Source organism: Eurytemora carolleeae, unplaced genomic scaffold, assembly GCF_000591075.1.
Source record: "Eurytemora carolleeae unplaced genomic scaffold, Eaff_2.0 scaffold21, whole genome shotgun sequence".
NCBI classification, from domain to species: domain Eukaryota; kingdom Metazoa; phylum Arthropoda; class Copepoda; order Calanoida; family Temoridae; genus Eurytemora; species Eurytemora carolleeae.
The window spans coordinates 211,703-226,615 of NW_019396207.1; the positions used below are offsets into that span (position 1 = coordinate 211,703).

Here is a 14,913-nt window from a genome sequence, read left to right on the forward strand (position 1 = left end):
TCGGAACTTATGCAACCTAAAAATGCAATTTTAAAGGTTAGTCATGAGTTCAGTCTCCTTAGTCTCGAGTTTAGTCACCTTAGTCTCGAGTTCAGCCAACTTAGTCTAGATTTTAGTCACCTTAGTCTCGAGTTTAGTCACCTTAGTCTCGAGTTTAGTCACCTTAGTCTCGAGTTTAGCCACCTTAGTCTCGAGTTTAGTCACCTTATTCTCGAGTTTAGTCACCTTAGTCTCAAGTTTAGTCAACTTAGTCTCGAGTTTAGTCACCTTAGTCTCAAGTTTAGTCACCTTAATCTCGAGTTTAGTCACCTTAGTCTCGAGTTTAGTCACCTTAGTCTCGAGTTTAGTCACCTTAGTTTTGAGTTTAGTCACCTTAGCCTCGAGTTTAGTCACATTAGTCTCGAGTTTAGTCACATTAGTCTCGAGTGTAAAGTTCAAAGTTAGTCTTGTCGAAAAAATTTATTGGTTTTAAATTAAACTCAACCATAAAGAAAAATTAGTCTCAACATATCTTAAGTCTGGATCCTTCTAGAATAATTTTAAAGTTATACTTAAAGATTTCCCCGTATTTTTCATTTAAACTTATTTTGACCTTTCTAGGTCTAGCTTTGACAGAACATCATTTATATATTTGGAATCAGACTAAACTTGTCAATAGATCATTTTCCTCGTAGCCATTTTATTGATTAACATGGTTTGAATTTTTAAGAATACAGATTTGCTGAGAATAGAGAGGTTTGCGTTACAAATGTATGTATTCCAAAAGTTTTACTTTTAGGGCAATTTTTCAACTTAAAGGAAGTGTTCGCAAAAAGTTTAAGGAGTTTTTGCTATCCTAATTTTTGCCGGCGTTTTTTCGCTATATATTTATTTCTTCAACATTTTGTTAAAGCTGCTTGTACAGGTAATGTTATACATTTTTTTGGCGAACACTCCCTTTAAGCTGAAAAATTTACTCCATTACAGCCTTTTCGATGTAAATGTAATTTCTATGTCTGTTGAACTAAAGAATTTAGTTTAAGAGAAATGTAAAACCCTTGGTTTAAGATTCCCTGTCGTTTGTCAGTAGGACAATTCTATTTAAGTCTTTTCAATAGATATTTATTGTTTTTAGACCTCAGGCTCAGTTCTAGCTTTAGATTTATATTTATTCTTCAGGGATACATATTTATTGTTTTTAGACCTCAGGCTCAGTTCTAGCTTTAGATTTATATTTATTCTTCAGGGATACATATTTTCTTTAAATATACCTTCCCCTGGATCAAGGGTTATGTAGATTTTTTTATGACAAATTGAAATTTTTGGAAACAGATTTTTTTCAAATTAACGGTTTTTACATTTTTTTTTCAACGGATATTTAATAAAATTATCATTTTCGAGTTATCCTACTATAAAATGAAAGTTAACAATTACCCGAAACCTATTTCAGGTTTATTCCTTTGATTGACCCAAAACCTATTTTAGGTTTAAACCTTTCATTGCCCCAAAACCTATTTCAGGTTTAAACCTTTCATTGCTCCAAAACCTATTTCAGGTTTGAACCTTTCATTGACACGAAACCTATTTCAGGTTTGAACTTTTCATTGACACGAAACCTATTTCAGGTTTAAACCTTTCATTGCCCCGAAACCTATTTCAGGTTTATTCCTTTCATTGTCCCAAAACCTATTTCAGGTTTAAACTTTTCATTGTCCCTAAACCTATTTCAGGTTTAAACCTTTCATTGCCCCGAAACATTTTTCAGGTTTATTCCTTTCATTGTCCAAAAACCTATTTCAGGTTTAAACATTTCATTGCCCCGAAACCTATTTCAGGTTTAAACCTTTCATTGCCTCAAAACCTATTTCAGGTTTAAACCTTTCATTGCCCCGAAACCTATTTCAGGTTGACACCTTTAATTGAACCTCAATATATTTCAGATATAAACCCTTTTAACAAATATATTTGAGATGTAAACCTTTGATTTGGTTTGGCTTCTTGATAAACCTAAACCTATTCTAATGAAGAAAATCTATTTCTTAGTTTGAACCTGTAGTTTTCTGTATGAATTTAAACCTTTACCACCATTAAAGGATTTATTAGGGGATTTATTTTCAATTTTACGACCTTAATTGTATCTAAAAGAATAAGCTACCTTATTTCCGGGGATTCCCTTCCACTCCCAATCTTATCCCATAATCTTTCTGTAGCAACGCTTCAAAATATTAAAAACCTCATTTTTTCTCATTAAACCCCGACTAATCTTATCTGGAAATGACAATATTAACAGACTTTGCCTTCAATTAAGAGGAACTAGAAGTGTTCTAGACCGATTAAATCTAATTAGGATTGAAAACCCTTTATTCAACTAATCCTCCTTCTATAACCAAACATACAAGGTGTCTCAATTAAAGGAATTAAGTCTTTTTCACAAACTCTAATTTTAAAACCATTTCATCTTTGCAACCCAATTAACCATAGCTATTTCGAAGTATCAATTCTGTGAGATCAAATAATCTAAGTTTGAAATATTAAAGGTTTACACCATCAGGTTGCGAAGATATTGGGATAAGAAAATCAGAGTTAGTGGGTAAGACTTAAGTATTAAGTCTTACCCACTAAGTAATTTTTCAAAGGTAATCTAATAGGAACTGTAGTCTGTAAGTTTACGTTCAAGTGACCCTTCATGCAAGAAGTCGATTCCCGATTCACAACGGTACCCTTGAAAAGCAGCTCTGTCTGTCTAGAATTTAAAGAAATTGATATTTTTCATTTTGTGTAGAAAAACTTCAATATCTTCCACATTATTGATCAGATAAAGGCTTCACGCAGGTAACCATTAAGAATGGGTCATTGTCATCTTTGTATTGTTGGGTCAGATGAAATTACACTCTTAATCCCTTTAAAGGTTGTATTGCAAATACTGTTCTATTTGCAAAACTGACAAAAAGGGAGAAATTGATTGAATAGAATGAAGTTAGTTGTTGACCACTGTTTTTCCATTTTCATTGTAAACTTATTTTGATAAGAAGTAGTTTCCCGGACACAAAATCTTTTCAAGTTTCAGGCTAGGTCTATTTTCCTACAGATCTGAGAATGAAGAACGGAATTAAAATTCACCAAACTTTTATTTTGTTGTGTTTGTTAAAATGTAGCTTAGGGATTTGTTGTGTTTGTTAAAATGTGGGTTGGTGATTTGTTGTGTTTGTTAAAATGTGGCTTAGTGATTTGTTGTGTTTGTTAAAATGTAGCTAAGTGATTTGTTGTGTTTGTTAAAATGTAGCTAAGTGATTTGTTGTGTTTGTTAAAATGTAGCTTAGTGATTTGTTGTGTTTGTTAAAATGTGGCTTAGTGATTTGTTGTGTACGTGAAATGTTAATGTGGAGTGATGTATTCTATTGCGATACTATGTTTTAATATTAAAGGTTGCAATAAAAAAGGAAATATTTAATGGCAAAATTTTTGTTTGTGGCAAATACTCAATTCCTTTATTGACTAAATGAAAGTGAGCTGTTGTTTTTATATCATTAACATAACATTCAATTGAAGATAAATTCGTTCAAAAATTCGCAACTTTTATATTTTCCTTAATATTCAAGTTCTTTGACATATTCGCAACTTTTATATTTTCCTTAATATTCAAGTTCTTTGACATATTTTGTTAAGATAACACGAGTCCAGTTGGGTGGGGGGGGGGGGGGGTGGTAAAGGTATATTTTTCGTAATTAACACAGAATATTTGTTATCTTAAAGTGATATTTGCATTTGTTTCTATATTTTCAGTGTTAATTAACACACAAAGAATGCATACACATTTCTCTTAAACGTATTTGAAAAATATACAATATGCCTGTTAAGGGAAGGAAAATTAGAAATTATAAAACTAAAATGAATACTTAATTCGTTTATTAAAATTTCATGAAAAATTTTATTTCAAGTTTTTAAGCCTTGAAAGTTTGTCTCTTGAAAAATCTAGATATTACGAGTTAGGAATAGATATTTCATATTGGAGGAAGTACGTTTTAGAGTTTTACAATTCGTTAATGTTTTACTTTCTGAAAAACAATTTATTCATATTTTTGGTTCATATTATATAGCAAAGAATCTAGAGATAATGTGCAAGACAAAAAACTTTCTTATCTCTTTATCTTTGCCAACTTTTGATATTCATTTTCAAACTGTTTTTTTTATCTGACAGAATTTTCAGAGATCTGCAGCATCTGATTTCAAAGATCTAGGGAATAGAAAGAATTAGTATAAGGGTGAATTTGAGCACTTTTTTGATAAAAATGTTCAAATAGTTTTTAAGTTTTCTTTGATCTTGAGACGTTAAAAAAAGATTTGAGAACTTTTATTCAGAATTGTCAATGTTTTGTGTAAATTGAATCACTTTTGTAAACTAGAAAAAAATAGTTCAGATACATCAAAATTGGAAACAATCCCTTGAAAATTAAGCAAATTATCAGCAAAAACCCCATTTTTGAAAGATATAAATGGCAGAACATAAAAAAATTAAGCTTTATTTAAACCTTAAATCAAACGAGTTTTAAAATATCGAAAAACGAGCAATTGTTAAAATTAAATCGCTGATTTTTCAATTTTTTTCTTCCCTAAATGTTGCTGTTTATTTGCTTCTGTAAAACATTAACGTTTTCGATAAAATTATGGTTTTAACCATGATTTTAAAATCTAGATATTTATTTGAGTATCATTGTTTATATGGTTTACAAGATTGTTGAAAATATGAATTTATCACAAGATTTTTTTTTTAACGAGTTATTATGTACATACAATTATAAATAAATAAATCAATAACGTCGGAAACGATTTTAAAAGATACTTTTTTTTCTGTTTTTTTCCATTTCTGAATTATTTGTAAGTTTATATTCAAATATTTATAATGAAGCAGTTCGTGAGGAAAAAACAAATGTTTGTTCTTTTAAAATTGTGAGCCCAGTATTTGACCTGGAGAGTGCATATACTTCAAACTTGTGCCAGAGAAACGGAAATTCCATTTAACCCACAAATGACTAATATCCTACTCTTGGCTCACTTTAACACAGAGCTGACTAACAACCTCCTGTTGAAATAATAGGGAGTGGAAGTGACCCCCCCATTTATAAAGCGGAATGTCGGATTCACAGTAGTACCTTTAAAACTTAGTTTGATCAAGAATTATTGAGATACCCATGATTTATCTTTAAAAACAATTTTTTTTCAGTTTTGGTTTCTATATAAGAGACCTAAGAATTTTTGCTACGGAATCTTCAACGTTATAAAACAATTTTTATGCGTGCTAGAAAAACGAAGATATCTTCCATATTATTGGATAGATAAAAGTGTTAAGAATACCTTTTTAAATTGGACATGACGCGTTTTGAATCACGGACCTCTGACCCTTTAATAAAAGTAAATTCAACCTAAAGTCTGACCGCGTCAACCTAGTTGCACCAGCTAGTCCTATTGAGTGTCTGCTTTATTTACCCAATGTCCGGGCGATACAGTACAAACTGGGACCGGAAAGGTTGACCCGGCTCGGAAATTCAAATACACTACGGATGCCCGTGGAATGAAGGGTCACTTGAAATGGCAAAGACGGGTCCCGTTAAAAAATAACTTTGGCTATTAAAAACATTAAGTTTTAAAATAACCTCGAAAGAGGACAAATCCCTTCCCTGTTAACAATTTTAAAAAGAAGTTTGAATTCATTTCCTTTGACTGTCAGTAAATTAATTCAATATAATTTAATTTAATTTTTATTCATACATAATAATTTGATCAATCTTCTGATCTACGGTGGTACATGCAGTTAAAAAGTAACCAAATAAATAATCATATAAAAAATGTTCAGAATTAACCATAAAAAAAATAGTTTTTGTAGATATTTTTTTTTGGGGGGGGCGGGGTACTTTACAAGAATTTTCTCATAGTCGAAGAATATTTCAAGTTTATTTTTGGCTTTGTTTGTAAATACCTCACATTTAGAGTAGGACTAAGTGGGGAGTGCGAATATTAAAATGAGGGGTTGGTAGTGAGGCATAAATATATGTTTATATATTTACATTTTAAGTACAGCTAGCTGGCCAAACGGCTGGACCGAAATATTGGCTAAATTTTTTGATCCCTCGGGCGTAACAAAAGCTAAAAATTTGATTTTTTAAAAATGATTTTTTTTCAAATGTTGATATTTTTAAATTTCACGCGCAAAGATTGCTTGTTGTTAATTTAATTTTTTTAAAATTATTTACAACTACTTTTAAACAGACCATTAATGAGCATGACGTTTGGAAGTTTATTATCATTTATAATGAATTCGATCCGAAGCTTGATAGGTATAGGTAGTCCAGTTCTTAATGAGATCGTAAGATAAATATAATAAAGAAACATATTTGAGATTCAGGGATATTTATGAAACATGGGACTTTTATAGTGACTAGTATTGCGGCTCAGAAATCTGTGAATCCCGGGATTAAGCATTGTTCTCCATCTTTTGAAGATCTACGGATTTATTTATTTCCTCTTCAAATACTCGTGAATAATCATGAAAATAATATTTCTAACACAAAATTTGATATCTACAAAATTGCCTGACCCCATTCATGAAACCGGGTTTCCGATACTGGGTTTCATTACGATACCCTGTCTTAAGTTTTGGGCTCTGGTATATGTACGATGTATTGGTGTCTAGTGTCTACAGTGTATTGTATAAGGTTAGAAGATGGTCAGATAAGAGTGTCAAGATTGAATTTGAAAGAGATGGGGGGGGGGGGGCTTATAGATCATTTTTGAACCATGGTTTTTACTCACGGGTTATACTAATGCTAATAGATAGTAAGGTAAGAAGCAAGAAAAGCATTTTTTAATTTAAGACGTCTGTAGATTTCTTTCCTAAATTCTTGTTATATTGAATATATGGTTTCCTACCTAAACTCTTCTTATATTGAATACATGATTTCCTACCTTAACTCTAGCTATATTGAATACGTGGTTTCCCACCGAAACTCTAGTTATTTTGAATAGATGGTTCCTTACCTTAAACTCCTAGTTATATTGAATATATGGTTCCCTACCTTAACTCTATTTATATTGAATACATGGTTCCCTACCTTAACTCTATCTATATTGAATACATGGTTCCCTACCTGAAACTCTAGTTATATTGATGATTGTTCTAGATGGGAAGTATCCCTGTGGTCTAAGTGTACCCGAGAATGTGCTGGAGTACGCAGAAGAACAGTTCAATGTGTCATGGATGAAAACTCAAAAAAGATCAAGGTAAGAATACGACAAAGTTTTTTAAAATTTCTATTTTGCATCAGACATTATTTGTGAAAATTTATTAGGTTTAAAAGGGGGAAAAAAGTTAGAAATTTTTGCAACGTTTATCTTTTGGTTAGGAAAAAAATACCTTTTTTTCTTCTGTATAATGTTATGGTCCAATCTTAAAACTTATTTCACTGATGACATGTCGCCTGTTAATAGTAGTTTTTTTTCTATACCGTCTCATGTTTTGTCATTTGTAAAATGAAGTAAATTATAAGTTCCCTCGAATCTGCAAACAGTCTCTTAACCCCGGTCTTGATTCTCTAATTCTATTCTGTTTGTATTTCCTAGATTCCCTTTAAAGTTTTCTAGTTTTCATCCGACAGCGGAGCAATAATAATCCACTGTTCCCCAACCATAACAGTAAACTGTATATAAAGCATTTTTTCAATCTCCAATTGTTAAATCTATCTATTTTCATTTATCATCTTTCTGTCTATCTATTTTTCTATCAAAATATCATCTGTCTATTTTACTATCTTTCTATTCAATCTATTTGTTTTCATATTGTTAAGTGTTTTTGTTTTCTTCTTGCAATTTGATGCAACAATAATAAAATATTGGAAATAAATTGAATAGAATCAAAAAACATTTTATCAGTCTTTTCTGCGGCCCAATCTTGTTTGATTTATTACGCTAGTTTATTAAATTTTGACACGATTTTATTATTATTCTAAAACTTGTATTGTTGGAAATTTTGCATTGGCTCTTTTTGAAGTTTAAATCTGAAAGTAGAATGATTAACAAAATATTAAGTTTTGCAAAAGTTTACAGATATATATATTTATGAAAATAGAACCTTTTGCGGGGAAAAAAGAAAAAAATACTTAAGCTCTAACCTTAAAAAGGAATTGAGTCTTTGCCACAGACTCTGCTTTTCTAACCCCTATATCTTTGGATTCCAATGTCGTAGATCTTAGATATTTCAAACTATGAATTCTGTTAGATCAAACAATATAAGTTTGAAATATCAAAGATTTACGACATTGGGTTATAAAGATATAGGGATTATAAATTCAGAGTTTGTGGCAAAGACTCAATTCCTTTGTTTATTTTCCAAAAAAGTTTAAACTGACAATGAAACTTAAGACTTTTTAACATGCGGGAAGAGAATGGTATTTGACTTAAAGAGACTGTAAACGTAATCTGAAATAACCCCTCTATGTACACTGTACACTGTACACTGTACAGTGGCATTTCCGATTGTCTCCGCTCGCAAGTCCCTTAATTGAAAACCCACATTGATAAAAATAAATTTTTAGTTAGCATAACAAGGATATGCCGTTCCTCCTTGATCAGACAATGGTTAAAGTTTAAAGTTGTGAATCGGACATTCCACTTTTTACTTGATATTATACCTTCAGTCCCTTTAATTAAATAAATTATGCCTACAGTCCCTTTAATTAAATAAATTATGGTTTTTGAAAATAATATATTCTTTGTAGGTGTACAGTACCGAGAGCGTGTATGCTTAAACTCTACAGGGTGTCCTGGAGAACCCCTGAACTACAGGGTTTGCAGTATTCACCCCTGCCCGGATTCAGCACTATCCTGGAGAGATGAACAGTGCTCCAGGTTGGGGGTTTTAGCATTTTAGAGGGGCATACAATGGGCTTTCAGATGATGGAAAGTTTTTTTTCCACACAAGCATATTTTAAAAAATCATGCTTTCTGTTTTTTTTACAAAATTTTTTATAAATTTTCAAAAAAAATTGCTTAATCTTTTTATTCATAATATTGATTTCTTCGAATTTAATTTTTTTTATTCAAATTAAAAATTAATAAACTTCTTATTTTCCAGGTTTAACTCTATGGCGTGGCAGGGTGAGTACCTGGTGTGGGCGGGGGAGGAGGGGGCAGAGTCCCCCTGTAGGCTGGACTGCAGGAGCCAAGACGAGAGGCGTGTCCTAGCCACCCTGAAGGACAAGGTTGAGGACGGAACCAGGTGCCAGGGAACAGGAGGACTAGCTGTCTGTATAGCAGGACACTGCCAGGTTATACATTTAACAATATTATCATTATTATTATTTTTAAAGGAACTTTAGGGCGAATGCGTAAATTGTTGTGCCCCTCCATTTCTAGAGGAACATATTCGTTTCAAAACTTTGCTCTTAAAAGGGTTATAAGGTGGATTCAGGGGGCGGAAACGTCATGTGTGTGTCTGTCTGTTCCAAAGAGTGTGTGTAAAGTTTACCGAACCGAAGGCGTGTACTGTAGGTATATACAGTACATACGAATCTCGGTATTTGTACCGTCTAGGAGAGTACCTTTGTTTATTGTTAATTGTTTACTTAAAGATAAGTTTAATATACATGTAATATATTATTTTTATATTTAAGTCAACACTATAAGCCAAATTTTCATGAAAAGAATATAATTTGATTAAAGTTTACAATTAATATAGTCGTAATTCAAGCTTAAATATAATTGACAACATTGTTCTGCAATTTCCTTGACTGCAGTAGTCATGTTGTGTGTCTGTACCAAAAGAGTGTGTGTAAGGAATACCGAACTTGTCTGCAAAGCAGTGGGACTGGCTTTCTCATGCCAGACCAGCGCCATTTCCTTTCCATTTATTCCTACACCCTGGGTGGATTCCTCTCATGTTTGAATTAATTTTTTACAATTTTAGAAAATAAATTACCTCAGTGAGGTTTTTAGTAATAGTTAAAGTAAGGAAAATAATTCTAAATCATGGTTTTAGAATATTTATTATTAATACAGCTTATGTGAAACCCATTTTAAGGAATGAATAGTTTATCTTTTTTAATATTTAATAGTTTACGGCTCGATGTAAAAGTTGAATTTTTTCTCATTTGAATAAGAGAAATTTGGATATTTGATGAGATAAAATAAAAAAACAGAAGAAACTTGAGGAAGGGTAGAAGAACAAATATACCCACTGAAGGAAAATAAAATATAAAAACAGAAGAAACTTGAGGAAGGGTAGAAGAACGGGTGAGATAAAAATATATGTATGTTTAGTGCTAAAAATGATGTTTTTCCATGAAAGCTTTCTAACATCCGTGGGAAAATCCTTGTGTTGCTTGGATCCAAGATTCAGGATTCAGCCATGTCTGGATATTCATCAATTAGAATATATTTTTCAGTTTCCTTTATGCCTTAACGTTTCTTATTTTTAGTTGGTTGGTTTCTATCTGATTTTCATCGTACTCTGCAATAAACGAAAAAGTTCGCTGATATTTCTGTTTAAATTGATGCATTTTTAAAAATAAAAAATTTTGACATTTTTTTCCGGACAAAATTTGTCAACTTAGACCAGCCTTGAACCTTCCCTGGGGTCACAAAAAAATTGGCCCCGATCGGTCAGAGGTTTTGATGTTTTTTGGATGCAAACAAACAACAAACAGACAAAAAAGTATATATAAGAAGTATAGGTTCTTTTCTGAAAGAATATTTAAAAAGTATAACACCTTACCACTGGTAGTAAGAAGATCTTTTATCCTTTGAAATCTATGTAAATCTGTAGAATTGTATGATGGATGTATAATACCTAAACCTAAATCCTTTGAACTGGGGAAAAAGATTTTTTTTTGACGTATTTAACTCCTGTGAGATCTGTGAGAAGGATACAATTCTTAATCATATCTTTACATTCAATTCTTCTTTGAACTCTTTACCAAACAGTTCCGACGTAGAAACAGGGTGCCCTGGCAGTTTTAGAGGTACAGGGTGGTTTAAGAGTTTTTAAGGTACAGGGTTTAATAAGAGTTTTGATAATAGAGAGTGTTTTTAAAGTTTCAAGGTTCAAGGTGTACTTTCAGTTTTTAAGGTACTGGGTTTTTTAAGAATTTTGATGGTACAGTACAGAGTGATATGTGAGTTTTAAAGGTACAGGTTGGTTTGAGAGTTTTAAAGGGACAGAGCTTTTTAAAATTGTTATGATTGTACAGAGGGATCTGAGAGTTTTGAAGGTACAGGGTGGATGGAGAGGTTTGAAGGCACAGAGGTTTTAAGATTTTTAGCGGTTCAAGAGTAAATGTTTTAAACGGATTTTTAATTTTGAAGTTGGGGGCTGCATCATTTTAGGCAAACTTCTTTTTATATAAAAAGTTAATCTAAACTTTTGCGAGGCTGCTTTAACGACTAAACTTAATGATATGACCTGCACACATTTTTGATTTGCGGTTTATCTCCTTAAATCGGGGGAGGTTATCTAATCCTGGCACCACAGCAAACTAACTAGGAGGATAAGGTCAAGTTCAATTGACATTACTATTACGACTTTGTGACTCCGTTGCTCCTCTAGTTCAAAACATTTTTCTTCTATAAAAAATTTAATATTTCATTTTTACTTTAGTTTGACATAGCACTGGAAGATATCCAACGTCTAAGGTTGAACCGTTGCGTCGAGACTTGGGAGAATGCTATGTTCAAGGAGCACTGAAGTCTCAATATACCTGGGAGATGGTTCCCTTGTCCCTCTTATACCTGTATCTATGCCTAGGTGTGGAGTATGTGGTGGGGACGAAAACTGCTCCGGGTCTCGGTATACCTGGGAGATGGTTCCCTTGTCCCTCTTATATCTGTAGCTATGCCTAGGTGTGGAGTATGTGGTGGGGACGAAAACTGCTCCGGGTCTCGGTATATCTGGGAGATGGTTCCCTTGTCCCGCTTATATCTGTATCTATGCCTAGGTGTGGAGTATGTGGTGGGGACGGAAACTGCTCCGGGTCTCGGTATACCTGGGAGAAGGTTCCCTTGTCCCGCTGCTCAGCCTCCTGTGGGACTGGGACAAGGATGGTGAGGATGGTCTGCAAGGACGTCCTCCAAGGACTTGTTGTGGAGGATGGGCTGTGTCTAGAGGACACAAGGCCGGATATACAGATTGATTCCTGTAATACCAATCCTTGTCCACCAAGGTTAGTAAATCTTTAAAGGAATTGAGTTTTTGTTTCAAACTCTGATTTTTGAATCCCTTTATTTTTGCAATCAAATGTCGTAGACCTAAAATATTTCAAACTATAAATTCTGTTAGATAAAATAATATAAGTTTGAAATATCATAGGTTAACATAATGAGGTTGCAAAGATACAGGAATTAGAAAATCTTAGTTTGTGGCAAAGACTCAATTCCTTTGTTTTCGAATTTTTTTTTGCATACTAAAATTGTATTTTGTGGAAGTATTTATTGTAAAAACTCCTTTCAAGCAATTGAACATTCGCCACAAATTTTAAAAATCTTTCAAGGTTTTATACTTTATAGTGTCTAAAGTTTTAGAACTGAAAACTTGTCTCTAACTCTAGGTTTCTAGTCCCTATATCTTTGCAACCTATTGTGTCGTAAATTTCAATCATAGAAAGTGATATGAAAAACATCCAAATACAACTAAACAATATATTTTGATGAAAATATTTTGTAAAAATAATGATATTTAAATATATTAAAAATACTTATGTTTAATATCTACTAAATATCTTTGAGAAGTCTGAACCCGAAAATATGAAATATTTCCGTGCTATTTTGTTGTGTTTGATGTAAATGAAAATATGAAATATTAGAATATATTACATTTCTGCACTGTCAGCTAACTCCCTCATGGGAGAAGGAAAATAAAATATAAAAACAGAAGAAACTTGAGGAAGGGTAGAAGAACAAATATACCCACTGAAGGAAAATAAAATATAAAAACAGAAGAAGCTTGAGGAAGGCTAGGAGAACAAATGAAAAGGAGGAGAAATAATTTAGAACAAGAAAAATTTGAATAGCATCTTTGCCACAACCTTAAATTTTCTAATCCCTTTATCTTTGCAACCAGTCGGTGATATTTCAAACTTTCCTTATTTGATCTAACAGAACATATATCAAAGGTCTACGACAATGAGTTGGACAGATGTAAGGATTAGAAAATCAGAGTTTGTGGTAAAGACTCAATTCCTCAAGAGAAAAAGGAAAGAGTAGAAAAAAGTTAATGCAATAAAACTAGAATCTTTTGTACACAAGTTTTAAAAATAATGAATTGGATTATTTTTCTTCAAGAGGTTTAAACGGGCCTTCAGCAGGGATAGGGGGGGATATAAAATGATCTCCTAATGCTTAACACTAAACCGGGAAATATTTCCGGCTGTTAAAAGTTTACACGATGCACAAATAGGAGTTTTCACAAAACATGAGAAATTTTTACTTTCTAAACATTTAGATTAACAGATGAATACATTAATGAATGAATGAATAAATGAATAAATGAATAAATGGATGAAAGGAAGAAAGGATGAATGCCTAGGTTAATGAATGAATGAATAAATGAATTGAAGGATGAAAGGAAGAAAGGATGAATGCCTAGGTTAATGAATGAATGAATAAATGAATAGAAGGATGAAAGGAAGAAAGGATGAATGCCTAGGTTAATGAATGAATGAATGAATGAATGTCTAGGTTGATGAATCTGAATGTCCTGGTGAGAAACCAAGTGTAGAGGAACCCTGTGCCGGATATCAGTGTCCTATCTGGTACACAGGACAGTGGTCCTCGGTAAGTAGATATTATGATAAAAACCGAGGAAACTCGAAGAAATGAAAGAGACTGTGAACAAAATTCTTAGCGACTCACTATTACACTAAATGGAATTTTAAATTCACAAACGGTGGCCTTTAAAACGTTGTCTGTTAAAGATAAAGTTATCTATGTTCCGCTTTTCCAAAATTTATTATTTTCGATGAAAGAGACTTGCCGATTTCTGCTTTCAGAAACAATAGAGGAAAGTATCTGAATAAAACAACTTTTAAGCAAGAAAAACGAAGATAGCTTCCACATTTTTGCTCAGACACACTCTTAGTATAGTTACACTCTACATAATAAGGTTATAATGCAAGGAAAGTTATTTCAGAGGTGTACGCATCTTTTGTACTGCAGTGTACTGTCTCTGGGCGGTAATGTAAACACAAGAGGAATGTCGAAGCCTGACATGGGATCCATTTTTAACATAAATAATCAAAGAAATATTCTGTTCATAGGAAACTATTATGTGAATTATCAAAATTATCAAAATTGAATCCCTCAGATACTAAACGAACACTGATGTATCTATTCTTGTTTACAAATTCCGCCCAGAGAGAACTGGTTTCAATGTTTACGCAGAGTATCCGCAACTGCTATTAACTTTCCTTGCCTTATAACCTTGCTACCTACAGTCTATTAAAGAAATCTTGACACGTTTCAAGTGTAAATGCTCAAATTGCCGTGCTCGGGAGTAATTTTACGCTTTTTAGCACACGTCGAGCTAAGCGTTCAAGATTGTTTTGGTTGTGTGCAGTTGAATACTATATTTATTTATAGTTTTCCATCATTTCCTCCCCCCTCTGTCTAGTTTACGACAGGGGTTAATACTTTGAAAATAAAATTTTCAACGATTTTTATATTTTTTTTTCTAAAATATTGGTATTATTTTCTAGTCATATTTTCCCCTGGTTCAAGATTAGTTTTTTAACATGTTATAGAGATTGTAGATAAGTGTACTTAAAATATTTATCTTCACCGATTTGCGACATTTTTTGCTGGTCTGAGTTTACGATGACGTTATATTTAGATCCTTTTAATTCATTAGGAACTAAATATTTAGATAAGAAGTCGAGGGGGAGGGGGTATTGGAGC

The 14,913-nt window shown here is 32.5% G+C and overlaps 1 protein-coding gene across 1 annotated transcript in view; it reads left to right on the forward strand.

Annotated features, from left to right (window-relative positions):
* Nucleotides 1-8,401: 8,401 nt before the first annotated feature.
* LOC111698158 (ADAMTS-like protein 1) overlaps nt 8,402-14,913 on the forward strand; it is a 41,291-nt gene continuing 34,779 nt past the window's right edge. The window contains exons 1-5 of the mRNA XM_023468415.1: nt 8,402-8,417; nt 8,748-8,877; nt 9,104-9,296; nt 11,866-12,189; nt 13,699-13,794. Of these exons, the coding sequence (XP_023324183.1) occupies nt 8,402-8,417; nt 8,748-8,877; nt 9,104-9,296; nt 11,866-12,189; nt 13,699-13,794 (759 nt within the window). The remainder of the gene's footprint in view (nt 8,418-8,747; nt 8,878-9,103; nt 9,297-11,865; nt 12,190-13,698; nt 13,795-14,913) is intronic.